This window comes from Polypterus senegalus, chromosome 15, assembly GCF_016835505.1.
Source record: "Polypterus senegalus isolate Bchr_013 chromosome 15, ASM1683550v1, whole genome shotgun sequence".
In the NCBI taxonomy this organism is placed as follows: domain Eukaryota; kingdom Metazoa; phylum Chordata; class Cladistia; order Polypteriformes; family Polypteridae; genus Polypterus; species Polypterus senegalus.
Genome location: NC_053168.1, coordinates 76,492,246 through 76,511,146, shown reverse-complemented (window position 1 = coordinate 76,511,146; position 18,901 = coordinate 76,492,246). Strand labels below are relative to the sequence as shown.

At 36.4% G+C, this 18,901-nt stretch overlaps 1 protein-coding gene across 5 annotated transcripts in view; it reads left to right on the top strand.

Annotated features, from left to right (window-relative positions):
• Positions 1-18,901, top strand: part of calcr (calcitonin receptor) — a 401,799-nt gene that overhangs the window by 323,881 nt on the left and 59,017 nt on the right. For all 5 annotated transcript variants that reach the window (XM_039736983.1, XM_039736984.1, XM_039736981.1 and 2 more), the window contains exon 7: positions 5,597-5,723. In XM_039736983.1, coding sequence (XP_039592917.1) covers positions 5,597-5,723 — 127 coding nt within the window. The remainder of the gene's footprint in view (positions 1-5,596; positions 5,724-18,901) is intronic.

Sequence of the window (18,901 nt, the reverse complement as noted above, 5' to 3'; positions counted from 1 at the left end):
ATCAATTCTTTGCTCTTTACTTTGAGGTGGCTCGCTATCCTTAAAAAGACTGCTTGCCTTTTGCCGCACTAGTTGGAAAAAGCACCCCCGACTGTGCGGAGCAGCTGTTTTTATTGGTTCTCCAGCTACATATGATGTAATGCCAGCTCATTCTTTTGGTGATTCATCCCAGGCTGATGTAACTTGTCCAACACCGTTGCAATATGTGTGCAGCTGACTGCACTGATTACATTTGGAAAACAGGATGTGGCTGCGAATTGTGCTTTGATGTTTTGCAGTTCAACCACAGTGTAAGGAAATTATATATATCTGGATGAGAAGTGAATATTACCATCCTATACAGCTGGCATGGTGCGACTCTGTGATATTTGCGAAATACCCAATTGGTTAGCAAGTTCATGCTGAAAAGCTCCTGTGGATAAAATCCCAAGAGTGGACAGAACTTGCAAAGGAGCAGGTAGAGCACAATTCCTCAAAGTCTGCCTTTATAAAGCCGGTGCCAGTTCAGCAGACAGCTCCAAAATGATAGAACTTGGAAATCAGAATTGACTTAGAAGCCAGTCATCATCATCATATGTAAAACACACGCTCTTCTAATTCTTCCATATGCAATATCTTCTAACAATGCTAAAGCAGCTATGGTAGTTGGAATAATTTGGCTATTCCATGCACCATTATATTGTTACAGAATGATTACAATCAAGTGAATTAAATTTGTAAATGATATGTAAACAATTTCGGTCATTGATGCAAACATTAAAAAGAAAGGTAAATGACACAAAAACAGTAGAACTGCTTTGACACGGGGTGCTCCCAGTTTGCAAAAGTGAGCAGAAACGTACGTATGCTACCATGAAAATGTGTTTCAGTTGAGTTGAGTTTCAAGTTGAGTTTTTATACACCTCAAAGTGTGCGAGCAACTGTTCATACAAGAAGGTTCCTGGTCACCACTCTTCCTTTCAACACTGAAACAAATGACCTTTTGTACTTTTACTATTTGTTTATTTATGTTTTGTTATCCTTGCTTTTTTTAATAATATGTAACAATTTTTACTTATGTGTTTGAGCTACTGGACACCTGAATTTCCCTGAGGGATAAATAAACTATTTATCTATCTATATTTATTTATTCTCTGCTCTCCATAATTTGTTCCAGATGTCTGTAACCATTTATGAAAAAAGTGCTTTCTGGATTCTGTGTTGAATACGCATTCCCTGAATTTCCTCCAGTTTCACAAGTATGTAATTAATTACTTAATTGAAAGAATTATATTAGATACATTTTATTGAAGTTTGAAGAACTGGATTAGGTCCATATGCCGCCTTTTCTCTTCAAGAGTAAAGAGGCTAAATTCCATTAGCTTGTCAGATTAAGACATTCCCTTCAGTCTAAAGCTGCTCTTCACTGTTTGAGTTCACATTTTTTATTGTAAAGAACATTTAAGTGACCATTTTCATGTTATTTTCTAAATGCTGAGCACTGGCTATTAGGCTGTGTAATAGTTAGACTGATGATTCACAGCTGTAAAGTGGTTAGTGCTTCGGTTTCATAGATCTACAATCATGAGTTCACATATTGCTCCAGTTCTTACCTCGGTGGGATTTGCTCATTCACCCTGTTTTGTTGTACATGCAGAGTTTTTGTGTATAGAGCATTGAGGCACTTTGAAATGCGTAATGTTTTCTCATTGGAAGACTGGTTAGTATATAAAGAGGAAATTGCACAATTTGCATCTAGTTTTAGGTATGGCTTGATAAAGAGTAGAAGAAAGTGCTGCTCAACATAAACATTTTTTTTGCTTTGTTGCCATTTCTAATTTAAGCATTACAAACTGTCTGCTTTGAAGTAAAAGAAATTAGTCAGACATTATATGCCCTCCTGCCCACGTATGCTTTCTTCAGATACTGCAGTTTCTTCCCACATCCAATAGATGGGTAGCTTAGGCTGACTGGTAACCCTAAGGTGGCCATGTGTGATTGAATGCAAGCATGTGAGTCACTCCATCCATGGCTAGTGCATTGGGGAGTGATCTAGGAGTAAGTTTTGAAAATGGAAACATGAGCGGAGTGAAGCTTTGGTATTACATTAGAAATAAAAATGATCCAAATCCTTATCTCGTACTATCTGAGCAAAATGTGACATTTTTTCCTAATTTGCTTAGCCATAAGGTGCTCAAGAAGTTTGTTATTTCACTCAAGTTCTCTTTATTTTGTTATAGAACAAAAAGCAAAAAATATGATAGCAACAACTTAGCCAAAGTTCCATTATGCACACAAGTGCAGTGCATAAAACACATAATTAAAAACTGAACACTTCGATTTTAAAGACACTGTGTATTACTCATGTAACAGAAACAGTAAAGCAAAGGAAAAATCTTGCCTTTTCCAGGGGATTGTTTGGCCAGATTATCCATTTTAGATTTGAAATTGTGATTTTAATAATCTTGTAAACATTCCACTTCTGCATATATTCTTGTTTTCCACTGTATTATTGGAAAATATTATGAGTTTAGATCTGTCTTATTTCTTAAGTATTCCTCAGAACTGTTTTTATTTTGTATCCATTATTTGTCCCTCATTTGTAGCTGTAGCATAATGCTGTGTTACAGTACAAAGATCTAATTGACTTTACAAAATGAAAAATAAAAGCAACCGTGACATAGTTTTCAGGCTGGCAAGGGATTAGAACATTACAACATTAGAACACTCTAGACGAGAACAGGCCATTCAGCCCAACAAAGCTCGCCAGTCCTATCCACTTATTTCTTCCAAGAAAACATCAAGTCGAGTTTTGAAAGTCCCTGACGTTTTACTGTCTACCACACTACTTGGTAGCTTATTCCAAGTGTCTATCATTCTTTGTGTAAAGAAAAACTTCCTAATGTTTGTGTGAAATTTACCCTTAACAAGTTTTCAACTGTGTCTCTGTGTTCTTGATGAACTCATTTTAAAATAACAGTCTCGATCCACTGTACTAATTCCCTTCATAATTTTAAACACTTCAATCATGTCACCTCTTAATCTTCTTTTGCTTAAACTGTAAAGGCTCAGCTCTTTTAATCTTTCCTCATAACTCAACCCCTGTAGACCTGGAATCAGCCTAGTCGATCTTCTCTGGTCCTTTTCTAGCGCTGCTATGTCCTTTTTGTAGCCTGGAGACCAAAACTGCACACAGTACTCAAGATGAGGCCTCACCAGTGTGTCTTATAAAGGCTGAGCATAACCTCCTTGGACTTGTACTCCACACATCATGCTATACATCCTAACATTCTGTTAGCCTTCTTAATGGCTTCTTAACACTGTCGGGAAATCAATAGTTTAGAGCCCACTATGACTCCTAAATCCTTCTCATAAGGTGTACTCTCGATTTTCTGACCGCCGATTGTGTATTCAAACCTAACATGTTTACTTCCTATGTGTAATACTTTACATTTACTGACATTAAATTTCATCTGCCACAAATCTGCCCAAGCCTGTATGCTATCCAAGTCCTTCTGTAATGATATAACGGATTCCAAATTATCTGCTAATCCACCTATCTTGGTATCATCTGCAAACTTAACCAGCTTGTTACTTATATTCCTATCTAAATCATTTATATATATTAAAAATATAGCACTGTCCCCTGTGGAACACCACTCTTAACATCGGCCAGTTCTGATGAGGTTCCTCGCACCATCACCCTCTGCTTTCTGTATCTGAGCTAATTCTGTACCCATCTAAAAACATCACCCTGAACTCCCACTTCTTTTACTTTGAAGCCGACCTTTCATGTGGCACCTTATCAAATGCTTTCTGAAAGTCCAGATAAATAATATCATAAGCTCCACTTTGATCATATCCTTTCGTTGTCTCCTCTTAGAATTCCAGCATGTTACTAAAACACGACCTTCCTCTTCTGAACCCATGCTGACTGTTCAGAATAACTCCTGTCTTTGCCAGATGTTGCTCAATCTTATCCTTAATAATTCCTTCCATTAATAAAAGGAGCAAGAAATTGGGAGACAACTCAAGTTGGATTTGGTGTAATCCATATTTTATTAGTGGAGGTTCATGCAGTTCAGATAGGGTGAGCATGCAATTGCTAGGTATCTGTACTCCTTATACATACACTGATCCACTTGCTGACCATGACTAATGCTACCAGGAACTTATCCCTCCCAACAAAATAGTTTCATGGAATGTAAGGATTTCCACTGCACCAAGGTGATCATCCTTGACTGGGGCAAAGATAACATGGAACCAGACAATCGAATTTAAAAAAGGACTGGAAACATCAAGGTTAAAGTGCAATAAGCAGAAGGTGTGTCTTCAACCTGGATCTGACTAAGAAGACCAATTAAGACACACCTGCCTGCCTACCACTAGTTTAAAAGTTAAATTGTATGCAAATGCAGTGACATATGCTGTTAATCCAATCATAAAGAAGAAGGTGATATTATTTATGAACTACAAACCAAAACAAATTTTGATTCTCTGATTTTTTGATGGCTAGTGGTATATATAGTGCCATACACATCCAGCAGCCTATAAACTCCAAGCCTCATTTTCAGTATTTTAATTTTGACTCTTGCTCTTTCACTTCATCTCAGTCTTTTTCTTGGTGTTTTGGCTTTTGTTGTTTTGTAGAATTCTGATGAATGAATCGTTGCACTTCTCTCCATACAAAGATTACGGTTAAATCCTCTGGTTTAGAATAACAAACTTAAGTGCTCAGAAAAATGTGCTTTTGGTTTTCAATGTTAATCTTAAATCTCAAGGAAGAAATCTATTGTATTTTTTTTAAAGAAATGCACATGTCCTGTTAAACTGCTTTTAACATCAGAGCAGTGCCTTCGAGCACATAGTGCCTATAGTCAACCCAAGTCATTCACTGTGAAAAACAACTGTGACAAATGACTGTGACATTTCAGTGGTCAGGGAGTAGGTACCAATCAACCCCATGAATGTCTTGATCCCAGTCCACCTTACTCTTTCTCTTACTTTGGTGCTCCGTGGAAATTAACTCTTGGGGTGACCATAGTTTTTAAAGCCCTTTGGTTGTTGGTAGCAATGTTGCTTTATTTAACAGTAGAATATAATCATTTTCATTATTTCCCTTTCTTTATTATTTAGTGAAAGGAATATAAAACAATTTATTATGCCCATGTGTTTATTTTTTACCCTGTTTTGGGGTTGTGAAAATATAGATATTATGTTTTGAAACTTTCCTCTAAAGCAATCAGGGAATATGAGGCTATGTGAAACATGCAGAACAACCATTAGGCAGTCATTCACATGTACAGAAAGAATGTGTCATCAGATTTATTTATAGTCCTGTTGTGTTTTTAAACCAGTTTTGTTTTAAGATGTCCTCTGCAATAATTTTGTTAGTCAATTTACAAGCTTTATTTCTGTAGTGTTAACGACAAAAGAACTTTACAGTCCATAGCATCATTGATGTTAACGTTACTCATTAGACGATTGCCCCAAGGTGGCTGAATGATTCATATTCATTAAATAAAAATCATATTTTCAAGTGGGTTCACTCTAAAATTTTAGAGGTATGTATTTAGTGATAAATAACGTTTTGTTTTTGTATGTATATTTTTTTCAGAAGCCTCAGTTGCCAGAGAATAACTCTTCACAAGAACTTATTTTGTTCCTACGTGCTAAACTCCATTTTTACAATCGTTAACCTCATTACAGTTGTTAACAATCCAAAGCTGGTGGAAAGTAACCCGGTAAGTAGCTTTTTTATGTGATAAATAAATAACCATTTTTATTGATCCACTAATGCAACATGAATAGTAAAAACAGAAATAGTCTTTCTTGCTATTTCAGTAATATAAAAGAGGTTCATCTTCATAAAATAAAAAAATATATATTTTCTTAAAATGTACACCAAAATTAATATTTTAACATTACAAATGTATAACTGGCCACAGATGTTCCAGCATAAGGGAATACAAATTGAAAGCATCTGCTCTAATTAATCGTTGATGTGTGAAGTTACTGATGCTGTGCATTGGTTTGCGCAAGTAGTAATACATTAACTAATAATATAATTTCTAACAGTAGTGAATTCAATGGAAGATTAATCTATCCATTCATTTCATGCCCACTTAATCCAGTTTTAAGCTCACAGACAGACAGACCATATCTTGGCAGCACTGGGTGCAAAGGAAGATAAAGAGTTCAGACAGGACCAGTTCATTGGTGAGCACATTCATACTGAACATACACCCTCACTCACTCTCATCTGGACAGTTTAGAGTCAACGGTTAAATTCATTTTTATGTCTTTTCAGAGTGCGAAGAAAACCAAATAAATCCATGCAGTCAAAAAAAGAATTAGCAAAACATATGTAAACATTACCAAGTCAAGATTTAAGCTTCATCTCCTGGAAGCATGAGGCAGCAAAGCAAATGCATACCCCACAGTCCACATAGTAAAAATTGCTTAACTTAACATTCTCTAAGCCGATTCATTGAGTTCAGGGTCAATGGAAGTCACACTCATGCAAAACCGCAGGAAACAGCCCTGGACAGGATGCTAGTCCATCACTTTGCTCACAACACACACATGGTCACAATTACACTTACACAGAGCCATTTTGGAATTTCCAGTCAACCTGACAGGTTTGGGAATGTTGATGGGAAACAAAAGTACCTGAAGGAAAACTGAAACACATATGGACAGGAAGAATGAGCAGAATTGAAACAGACAGTGACTGGGTACAGGATTCAAACACAGAACACTGGATCCATGAGGCAATTGAATTAATCACTATGCCATCAAACTACCCACAAAGAAAAATATAGGCATAGTAAAAGCATTGGTAAGCATGTTGCCTCAATTATATTTTATTAATTGGAACACAGGCTGGTTAGTTCACTTGTTCAAGGTTATACGAGGGTAAGTCAAAATGTAAAGGCAATTTGAAAATGATGTTATACCCACAACAGATAGAAGATGATAAAATACAACATTTTCAGCTATTAGTCTAGTTGAACCCAAGGTCAAATGAATATGGGCACTCTGCTTTAGGATCACATCTTTGTTGAACAATGTGCCAAAGTGAGATTTATTTGAGATTGAGTGAAATTCACTAAAGGATTTTGGCTTAATATATAAATGAAACATCATGACTTAACGAAAAGTTTCAAATGGGTAGAAAGGTTTAAAGTGTGAAGGACAAGTGCTTGATCTGGTCAACCAGCAACACATAACACACCGAAGGATGTTCGCTTGTGCAGATCAGTACACTGTTTAGGTACCCATCTTGCTTAAACTTTACAGTACCCCAAATCATTGTGCACTATGGTATTTGCAGATCCATAGCTGATATTCAAATGTGCAGGAACAGCGGACAATGCAATCTGTCAGTCTTCTGTGATGAAGGCACTGACCATGTCAATGCGGGTTTGTTTGCATGATGTTGATGGTCAACCAGATCGAGCTTCATTATTTACACTTGTTCTTCCCACTTTAAAGCCTTCTACGCACTTATAAATATTTCATTGAGTCATGCTGTTTTCACTTCCATACTGAGCCGACATCCCTAGGTGAATTTGAGTTGGTTTCACTTCCTCTGCCCAAAGAAATTTCACTACAGCACATTGTTCAACAATGGTGAATTCCACAGTGGAACATCCATTTTCATTTTACTTTGGCTTCATCTAGACTAACAGCAGAGTGACACACTGTGCGTGTTTAAACTCCTCATAAGCCGTCACGAATGTGTTGTATTGCATCAGCTTCTATCCGTTGCTGCTACTGTGTATTTTTCAGATTGCCTTGTCATCAGTTATCAGTGTTGATAAACAAAGTTTTCTTGCTATTTTCATCACCTTTTGCAACTTTGAGTTATACTCAAAGAGAAACAAAATAATATAACATTTACGTGGGGCATTTTTGTTTTACTCACTCCCAATGATATTAGCATGCCGAGCAATTTATTTGTATCCCACCCACAGTCCTTTTTTTTTTTTGTCTGGTGTAAGTGAAGTTTGGTGAAATTATAGATTTTTAAGAATATGGGTGATGTGCAGAAATGTCGTAATTATAGAGGGATAAAATTGATCAGCCACAGCATGAAGTTATGGGAAAGAGTAGTGAAGGGAGGTGATGATTAGTGAGCAGTAGTATGGGTTCATGCCAGGAAAGTGCACCACAGATGTTGATGGAGGAGTTGATGTTGAAAGCCAAAAAGAGCTGGAGAAAGTATATGACAGGGTGCCTTGAGAGGAGTTGTGGTATTGTATGAGGAAGTTGGAAGTAGCCGAGAAGTATGTAAGAGTTGTACAGGATATGGACGGGGGAAGTGAAACAGTGGTGAGGTCTGCTGTAGGAGTGACGGATGAGGTGGAATTAAATCAAGGATCGGCTCTAAACCATTTCTTATTTGCAATGGTGATGGAAAAGTTGACAGAAGAGATTAGACAGGACTCCCCGTGGACTATGATGTTTGCTGATGACACTGTGATCTGTAGCGATAGCAGTGAGCAGGTTGAAGAGACCCTGGAGAGATGGAGATATGCCCTAGAGAGGACAGGAATGAATGAAAGTAGAACCAAAACAGAATACATGTATGCAAAGGAGAGGGAGGTCAGAGGAATGGTAAGAATGCAGGAAGTAGAATTGCTGAAGGTGGATGAGTTTAAATATTTGGGATCAACAGTACAGTAATGGGGAGTATGGAAGAGAGGAGAAGAAGAGAGAGCAGGCAGGGTAGAATGTGTGGAGAAGAGTGTCAGGAGTTATTTGTGACAGATGTGCATCAGCAAGAGTGAAAGGTAAGGTCTACAGGATGGTAGTGAGATCAGCTATGTTATATTGGCTGGAGACGGTGGCACTGACCAAAAAACAGGAGACCGAGCTGGAGGTGACAGAGTTAAAGATGCTAAGATTTGTATTGGGTGTGACAACAATGGACAGGATTAGGAACGAGTTCATTAGAGGGTCAGCTCAAGTTGGATGGTTTGAAGACAAAGTCTGAGAGGAGAGATTGCATAAGTTTGTACATGTGCAGAGATGAGATGCTGGGTATATTGGGAGAAGTATGTTAATGATAGACAAGAGGAAAAGCTGAAGGCCTAAGAGAAGGTTTATGGAGAAGTGAGAGAGGACATGCAAATGGTGGGTGTGACAGCAAGATTCAAAGGACAGGAAAATATGAAAACAGATGATCCACTGTGGCGACCCCTAACTGGAGCAGCCAAAAGAAGAAGAAGAATTATAGTTCTTTAAATGCTAGCTTTTTATAGTCCTGCCACAGAGAAATTAAAAAAATATATATATGTATACTTATATGTAGAGAATCTCATTGACCAACGTTCACTGTATTGTACCTTAAACACCTACCTACTTACATTTTCATTTTTATTCGATTTGAAGTTATTTCTGTTCTGACTGTTAAGTTTCTTTTAAAATATTGCTACAGAAGCTTCCTCTATTATTATACCTTTGACTTTCTATGAGGTGTTAATAGTATTAAAAGAACGTATACTGCTTTTATACTTAGAGGCATTTAAAACATAATGACCCTAAATTATCCGCATGTCATTGTAACAACAAAAAGTCTCCAACTCATTACAAGCCATCATCCATTTTCCATTTATCCTGCTCAGACAATATACAGTTGAGCTGTGCAATGAAGCCTAAACGTGATTTTCACTCTTTAAATTGCTTTTCTCTGAACATTCCCGTGAATTGGACACAAAATAGTAGAATGTGCATTATGATTACAAAATGAAACTCTAACATACCAAACTTAATGCTGTTTTTAATTTGGTTCTTTTTGGCAAAAACATTCTGATGAAGATAGTGATAAACATTGATTTAGATTTCCTTCACTTTGTTTTTCACTCTTGTACTAAAAAGGTAGAATGCCTTAGATTACTTAAACAGCTGTCCACCGTGTTTTGATGCCTGTTGTTTGCATTACTTAGTCACTGAAATGAAGAATTACCCCGTGTATGTTTTCTGAAAATGTGATTTTTGTTGTAGGATTAATGCCTCACTCAAAGAGTAAATTTATTTTAATATACTGAATCATCTAGTGAATTAATATCTTAACTTCATTTTGAAGCCAAGGACATTTTTATCTAAAAAAAAAAGAATTGAAAAACATTTTAGAGACTCGGTATCAATAAGAACATAACAATAAGTAAGTAGGCAGCAGGCTTCTAAATACAGGGCATCATGATACTTGCATACTTGCAAAAGATACTTGCATCTTTAATTTTATTTTATCTTTTATTTTAATGGGAACAAACATGTGCAATGCCAGAGGCAAGTGATTAGAGGTGTCACTTCATACCCCCAGGAGACCACATGCAAATTCCAGCCTGGTCAAACTTACAATGTGTCAAGTTTGATTGCTATCCTTTTGTGGGAATTCTTTTTTTTTCCCTTAGCTCATGTTTTTCTCTCTCATCTCAGATATGTTAATTTTAATTTAATTGACAAATCCGAAATTAACCTGTTTCAGTAAGTGTTCACAGCTATGGACAGGTGCACCATGCCGGTCTTTGTCTTGCTTTGTGCTCGATGTAGCCAGGGTAGACCTGACCTGCCAGACCTTGAATTTGGATATAAAAGGTTTGATGATAAATATTTTGACAGGTTCACGGGGTGGAATTTTAAAAAATGATGTCTAGTTTTAATTGTGGGTTGAGAATGGAACTAGGCAGTCAGGGAGAAGTGTACCGCAGTAAAAATCTCAGAAGGGGTCCCTTTCCTGTACTGTCAGGTGTTTGGCTGGGAACCAGTGTTAAAGGTGCTATACAGTGGACTGCAGCCTTTTTCATTTATTATTGAAATATCCTTTCAAGACTTTAGTAAATGTAATGTTTGCCTGCATCTCTGTGGGAAGAAAGGTGACCCAAAACTCATTTCTGGTATGCCAGAGTGGTGTCAGACATACTCCAGAGACTCTGCTTGTAAAATCCAACAAATCCTCACAGAAGATTAGCACTGGGAGAGGAGCAGGGACAAGAGATCGTCTGTTAAGGAGGACAAAAACAGCAATATATTGTGGTAGATAGGAAAGAAAGAAATAATTATTTTTGGATAGAGAGTCATGGAGAATGCAGGTATGAAAAGAAGAGCATTAGCTTTATTGTTTCTTTCCTCCTTTATTCTTTGGTGTTTAATTCACTCCCTTCATTATGCCATCCCTTGTGTGTTTAATTTTGTTAAACACATTGTATTCTTATTATTTACCTGGACTGTGCTGGAACCTTTCTGGGTAGAGGTTCTGCTTCAGCATACCTCAACCTGGTCGCAAGGCTTCAGTCCGTTATTAGAATAATATGCTTGCGATTGTCAGACTAACAACTGTCTTTTCATTCATAACAGCGTTAAGTTAAAACTATAAAAATTGTAATGACAGCAAGCCATTTAGCCCAGCAGAGTCTTCATATTCATCTTCCAGGTAGGATTTACAGACCCAAAGTGCAGCTTGCTTTTTTACTTTATATTTCAATTACTTAACTAGTGCTACATGGTGCATGACGTACCTTTAAAAACTTTTCAAGTGTCATTCATTGATTTTAACTCTAATTAACTGCACTTCACTTCTGTAGATTGTGCAGTATCTTGTGAAATGCTGCTTTTACTTGAAGAGTGTCATCTTGTATTGTTTGTGCAGCTGGAAGTTATAAATAGAACAGAATATCTGAAACACAGATGGCTGAAGACTGGGCATTTTTTAATGACCTTCTTGACACAAAGCCAAAATAATGCTTGTAATTTTTTCTTTTATATTTAGCATTGCTCAGCCAGATGTCAAACTTAAGCTGCCAGTTTAATCATATAGAGTAATTGCCCATGTTAAGCAATATGGTTTATGATTTAGAATGAGTAGAATATGTGAACGAATGTCTAGCCATGACTTAGTATAGTGTACCAGATCAAACTGAAAGAAAACATTTTCAAAAGTATCTAAACATCAATAGCAGTAGCAGTGCCAGGATTTCATATTAGGGTGGGCTTAAATTTGTCACAGGTAGAACTAATATTATTTTGATTACTGTTAAATGTACATTGATTTAAAAAAAATTGATTTAGAAGTCCAGTCGTACCTACATAAACGCTTTTTTTTTGCACATCTACTTTGAATGTTTTTTGTTAATGTGAAGTTAAACCAATTTACAAATGGTGAAGATAAATTGACTTCCTTTTGATGATACATAAGACATAACAGCCCAGGACAAGACACTAATGCCTAAACGATATCTATTATAATTTTGATTAGTATAGCATTATATAACAGCAAACAGTTGGGTATCTTTTGGGTACAGTTCTTTGCAATTCCTTGCAATTTGTGTATGAATATCTGATATTTGCATTTCCAATTACACAAGTGAGTCTGTTCTCAATAAAGTCATCACAAAATTGTCAAAATTGCATGTTTCAATATCGCATATTCCAGCCAAGTACTGTTATTGGTTGTATCAATAAACCGCAAAACCCATGCACCTTTTTGGCTATAACAGAAGTTAAACACTGTAATACCAATTGAGATGGTGGCTCATGGATATCAGACAAATCACGGCTGCACATGATGGATATTCTGTCTTGACTGTTTCATTGGCTTTCCGCAGTTCCCAATCAAGTTGCTGTGCCCACGAAGTAAGATGAAAGGGAGACAGCACAGCAGAAAAGGGAGGAAAAAAAGAGAAAGAAAAGAGAGAACAGAGCTGTGAGATCAGCATCAGGCAGAAGAGGCAGGGTGAGCCAGCCAGCCAGTGTGGTGAAGGGCAGCACAGGCTAGAACCCGGTGAAGTAGCGAAGGATCTGTGCTCTAAGAGTGGATTGTCTCCACTGAATATTGGTGAGGAATGAGTGTGATCGAGAGGGAGTCCTACCCTAGAGATTCAAGGTATGCTAGGGGAGCGAGAAGGAAAATGGGAGGACAACCGACCCCAAGCGGTCTGGGTAATGCCACTCGAGGCAGCTAAGATGGGGGTCGGAACTTGTGGACCGCAGCTGCTAGTGTCTCTGTCAGCTGAGTGAGCAATGGGTGAGCTGGGGAGATGAAGACAGAGTTGTGCTACGCAGAGCATGAAGGACCTGATGACTGTTGGTTTACTCTCATTTTTAATTCTTATTTTCAATCTCATTGTTTGTCACCTGTTTTTTAAGGATTATTTATTTATTGAAGAGAGCACTGCACTTTTTGATGGTTTTAATAAAAGCATGATGTTAACTTTTGCACCTGCCCCTTGCTTTGAGTGAGTGTCCTCATTTGCAGGGCTCATCCCTCAGGTACATTATCAGCAGTTGCAGTTTCAGGAGGCTCCCTGGTTGCGACAGGAGCATGGAGATGACCTGCACCATCACAGATGGTTGTAAATTATCCAGCACACTCAGGAACAGTGTTGGTAGCACACCCATCGCTAATAATAAACACAACTAACGGCAGGGTTTCTAGTTGCCACTGGGGTATCACCAAAATTTTCAGTGCTGAAATGAGACATTTTACACTTCTGTTTCTTTTGATAATAAAACCTGAAACAGCTGATTTTAGAAACATTGTTCATGTTTCTCTCCAACAAGACTTAGCCTAACATGAGTGATGGATGATTTGCAAATGATTCTGTGTTTTTGATCTACTCTTTTGAGTGAATCGTATGATTTGATTCAGAGGAGTGAAATGGAAGTGTCTCAGTAACTTCAGTAAATTACTAGTTGATAGTCTACTGTTTATGTCAGATGTTTTGAGTGGATGTTATTGGCAACATTTTAAGTCAACGTTACTTTTATATACACACCAAGAAAGAAACACAATTCCAAAACCCTTAAATTAGACATTTTTAGTGTTAAATATTAACAAACTGTTCCAACCTAACATACACTTAGCAAGAAAGGACAACAATGTATAATCAAGATGTTCTGATAAGATAACTGTCCAATAAAGTCTTCTGAAATGTTTGAGTTCACAAGGATGTTGTATTTCAGGTGAATGATAGTGCCAAGGAAGCTGACTTCTGTTTTAGAGTAATTTAATTTTAACTTTATGTTGTTAGTGAATCATTTGTATTTCTTATAGAAGTGGAGGAGGTCCTTCTCAATTTAATCCCAGATTATAACGATGTCATCTATGTAGTGGAGATATGCAATTGGTTTTATGAAGCATGTTGATATGAAATCCTCCTGCAATCATACCATGAATAGGTTTGCATAGTGAGGTGCTGTTCTGCCCAGATGTCAACAGAAAATGAGAACGACTAGAAAAATAGACGTACAGAAAAAAATCTATACATAAACAAAGCAAGGGTCTGCACGAGGAGAACAAAAATTCACCAATTACCAAAGCAAAAAACCACAAGACAAGAACAAGGTGAAAAAGGATTGCAAAGATCAAAATCAGTAAAAATCAAATACAAATTGACAAAATTAAAGCACAAGAAGGGTTTTTGAACATGTAAAATGACCCTTTTATCCTTTTGAGTAATGACTGACAGCTCACAAACTCCAAAGTCATTCCCTTTACTGGGCAAAACCTGGCCATGTGGTTCAGCTGAACAAAAAACAAAATGGCAGCGGAAAACTTCAGAACGAAGCATTGAATCAAAAAACAAATGATTCCATCAGAATCTTCTTTGGCAAAAACCCTGCTAATGATATGCTCAATACTAGAGCCAGAAAATAACCTGTAAATAATTTACAAAAAGTCCCAGCATCCTGGTAAGTGTCACCCAACCATCCATTGCAAACCCCATTTGTTGAAAGTAGGTATCTTGGCCAAATGAGAATGAATGACGTATCAGAGTGAATTTTATCATTTGTACAGCTGTCTCCATGAGTAGATCATGTTGTACATTTGACATGTTGATATGCCATCATCAGGGGGAAGTTTGTGTGTAGTGACTCAGCATCTATTGTAGCCAGTAAAGTTCCCTCAGGTAACAAACTTATAGCAGCAAGTTTTTTTGATGGTGTCTTGGTTGTAGCTGGGTGTGTTGCTCACGAGAGGTTTAAGGATGTTCTTCACTCATCCTCAAAACATTTTTAGTTAAATGAACCAATTCCTGAGATTATAGGCCTTTCTGGGTTACCCTCTTTGTGGATCTTAAGGAGCATTTAGAAGCATCTCATTTTGGATTGTCTGGAATTAAACAGCTTGCATGGCCCCTTATATCAAGAGGAAAGTTACTCACTATCTGAGCAGTATGGACAGTGATTTTGGGATGGAGTGAAGTGCATTGTTTTCTCATTGTTCTCTAACTTAGCATGACTGACCTAATTCTGACTCAGAGTTGGGAAGCTGACTTAAGGTTTCTAGGAGAACACTTACTCTTTGATATGAATTCCATCACTTCTATAATAATATCGGAGAGGGGACAGTCTTATGGTATTATACAGCTTCCAAACTACTAAACTGTTTAAAAAGATCCATTGTAACGCAACACCTTTGAATGAGTGCCAGGAGCCACAAAACCCTTTTAATGCATGAGGCCGTTTGTTTTTGTTAATGTTATAATAGAAACCACATGAAACACAACCAACATTTTTCCAATCATGGCTCTGTAAATTTGTGTTGAAAACATGTAATAAAATTAATGTATCTATAATGCAACTACATTAAGCCATTTTTTTCAAGCAATGCTACATCGCCAAAAATATGAAGGTAATTATATTAATTTTAGAGCCAATGCTTCAAAAAATAATAAAAATAGGAACATCTTTTGTGGAGAAAGGATTTGGTTCTCTGCCATTGCTGAAAAACTATTAATTTTAATTGTGATTGGCTCTTCCAAAAAAAATTCTGTTTTGTGGCTAAGATCATATTTGAAGACATAATTTATCTTAATCTACTCATTTCAAGCAGCTCTAAATTAAAGTGATTTCTGAGTATGCACAGTGTTTTTCATCCTCTCACAGATACTTAATATTAATCTGTAAATTAAGTAGATCAGTTAATAATGCTGCATTTTTCTATTCTAAAATGCTACTACTTCTATATTTGGGGAAAAGTAAAAAATAAAATAAAACAGCATTGTTGTATTCATTCCAGGCAAATATCCTGGTCATTTTATAAAGGACATACAGAGTAGCTCAGCAGTCATTTCTATGCACGATATTTCTGTATAATGCCATCCATCCTTTTTCTAAACTTCTTTTCAAGTTCAAGGCCTGTAAAGCCAATTAGTGTACTTGCACTGCAGATTGGAATTTGGCAAGGTGTAGTGGATTGCAGGGTAAAGTGCTGTTATAAGCATTGACTGCTTCATAATATGCAGTTGAATGCTAAACACTGTTTTGTCAATTTAGCAAGATAGCGTGACCAGATTATTTTAAGAACCAATAGGACTTTTTTCTAATTCTCTGCTACAACGTTAATAATACAGGTATTAGATTTTCAAACATATTAAAACTGGTCTCAAATATAACCACACCACAGAACTAGAAGAAGAGACTGCAGAACCACTTGGTAGGTTATTTTATTAATGCACGGTAGTCGAAGCAACTAAGAGTGAAATAAAAAAAGAGGAAACAGACCACAGGATGCCTACCATTAACTACAAATTTCATGTCAAATCCAGTCAATAATGTTTATGACAGCTGCACTTTAAATTACGAAAAATGATTTACAAAGTGTTTTACTTAGATGGAGGAGCTGAGTTACTCATTGTCTGTTAAAGGTTGTATTTTACACTTCAGTTTTTTGTAGGGTGTACCCATGGGTAAAGCATGCTGTCTGGACAACATGTACATTGGAATTGGCATCCCTTCTTTTATACCAAAAATAAAACTTGGTGGGATTTACATGTAAACCTGCTGAAAAGCAGAGCCATAAAGTGACCAAGATGTTCCTCCCAGAAACCACAATAAATAGTAACATCTTTAACATAGAGAACACTTATAGGCATTATGCGATCATAGCAGTCTGTAGCCTGACATTAGAATGTGGCTGAAACCCCATATAGTCCAAAAAGGATTCAGTACTATCACTGTCCAGTAGAAGTGTTAAATGCATTTTTGTCTCTTTGCAGACTCCATCAAAGGAATTGGCCCAATTTTCCTAGTTACATTAAAAGATGGGCTAGCTGCTCAAAGAAAGTACTCTGTTACACATTACTAATAACTTCTCTTAGATTGTGATGGCGTTACTTTACTTGGTGATTCCATTTGTGAGTGTCCAGAGTGGCTTGGCCGAATGGCAGTATAGACTAGATCCATTTCTATGAATTGCCTGCTGGAAAAAGAGTTATTGATCTACCATGAAAAGGGGGTTAGGAAATGTATATGTATTAGAGAAACAAGAGCCAAGAGTCAGTTTTTAAAGCTCCAAAATGCTGTTGTCTAAAACAAGAGAGTAAAATCATGAGCAAAGTATAAATGACAATTGTCAAAATCTGATTACTAAAGGAAATTGAGCCAAGAAATGGAATGATGTGAGTTGTTAACCAGAAAGCTTTAAGCACTATGAGCACAAAACAGATTGTTGGAGGTTTTAATCCGTAATCTTGGACACCATACTGAGTGCTACCCAGGCTATAAACTGGAGCATCGTAATGTGGCAATTAATGCCACCTAATATAATAGCAACCCTGTAACAAAATGCTGAAGGTACAAAATTAGTGTTGTATCACGCTTCAAATTAAACAGAAAATATATTTATATTTATTCCAAAGTAATTTATTAATTCAAAATATATATGTAGAAAAATTTTGCAGGTTTAGAACTCTCAAATAACCTATAACAGGGAAATGAAAAATATTCATTTGACACAAAAGAAAATTCAAACACGATGTACCCTTTTTGTAACAGTCCCACTGGTAATTAATTTATTTCAAAATTACTCTAAACTAATTCAAATATGTACAATTTGGACACTACAAGGATGACAATATATGTCTTTTCAAAATTTCAATAAGGGGGATATACCCAAAAACAATGAATGCAAATTCATCATTTAAACAAGTAAACTACACAACTTGCACTAGCACAATGCCATTACAAATACTTGAACAAGCCTTTACTTCACAAAAAATTCTTAAAAATCCTAATAATAATAAATCATTATTATTCAAAATAAATCTACTTGAACACATGTCTCAATAATGTAAAATTATTGCTAGTACAGTGGTGAGCAAGCAAAGCGCTTATTGGATGAGGTCAACTATCTGCAGTGTTTATTGTGTAAAAAAATCAATAAGATCTTGCGTCTGTCTCCCCATCTTGGTTCTCTTTGCACTGTCAAAAAGGCACATGGTGATCAAAAAGAAAGCATTCATATTTTGTAAATAACTTTTATTCTGTCACTAACAATTAAGGCAAAAAATCAGTTACTTTACACAGACTCCACCATTTTCAAGGGAAGGAGATGTAATAAAAAGTCAAAATTCATGTAGGGATATGGTTCTTCCTTTTTTTGAAAAATGACACAGTATTATTTGTTTAATAGGCTATCAAAACATTTTTTGCCTCTGTAAATCTATTTCCTAATAAGCTGTGCAATGAAGAGGCTGGACATCACAAAGAACCAAAATACTAACATAGATATCATACATTTAATTATAAAGTTCCTGGATACACTTCATGGTTCACTTTACTCTGCCTTCCTTAAATTAGAATTAAATTCTTTTAATATGTTTTAAAACTGAACATTTCTTATCTTTCAAAGTAAAACTCAATATCTTTATTTCTTAGTAAAGACAAAATTACGCCTTTTGATCATCCAATGTGATTTATAGATCTCACAAAAATAAAAAAGCCTCTATTGTCATCATTGGCTGCTAACTCTTGGCTAGTCTTACCTCATGTGTCACAGGTTGGTGTGGGGTCAGCACTTCTTTATTAGATCTTCAGGTGGCAGCGACTTTTATTGTATGCAGCTATTTTGTTATACACAGCCAAAAGTGTTGCCTCTGTTCTTTCAAATGTATGTGGTGTTCAGTTGTTCCAC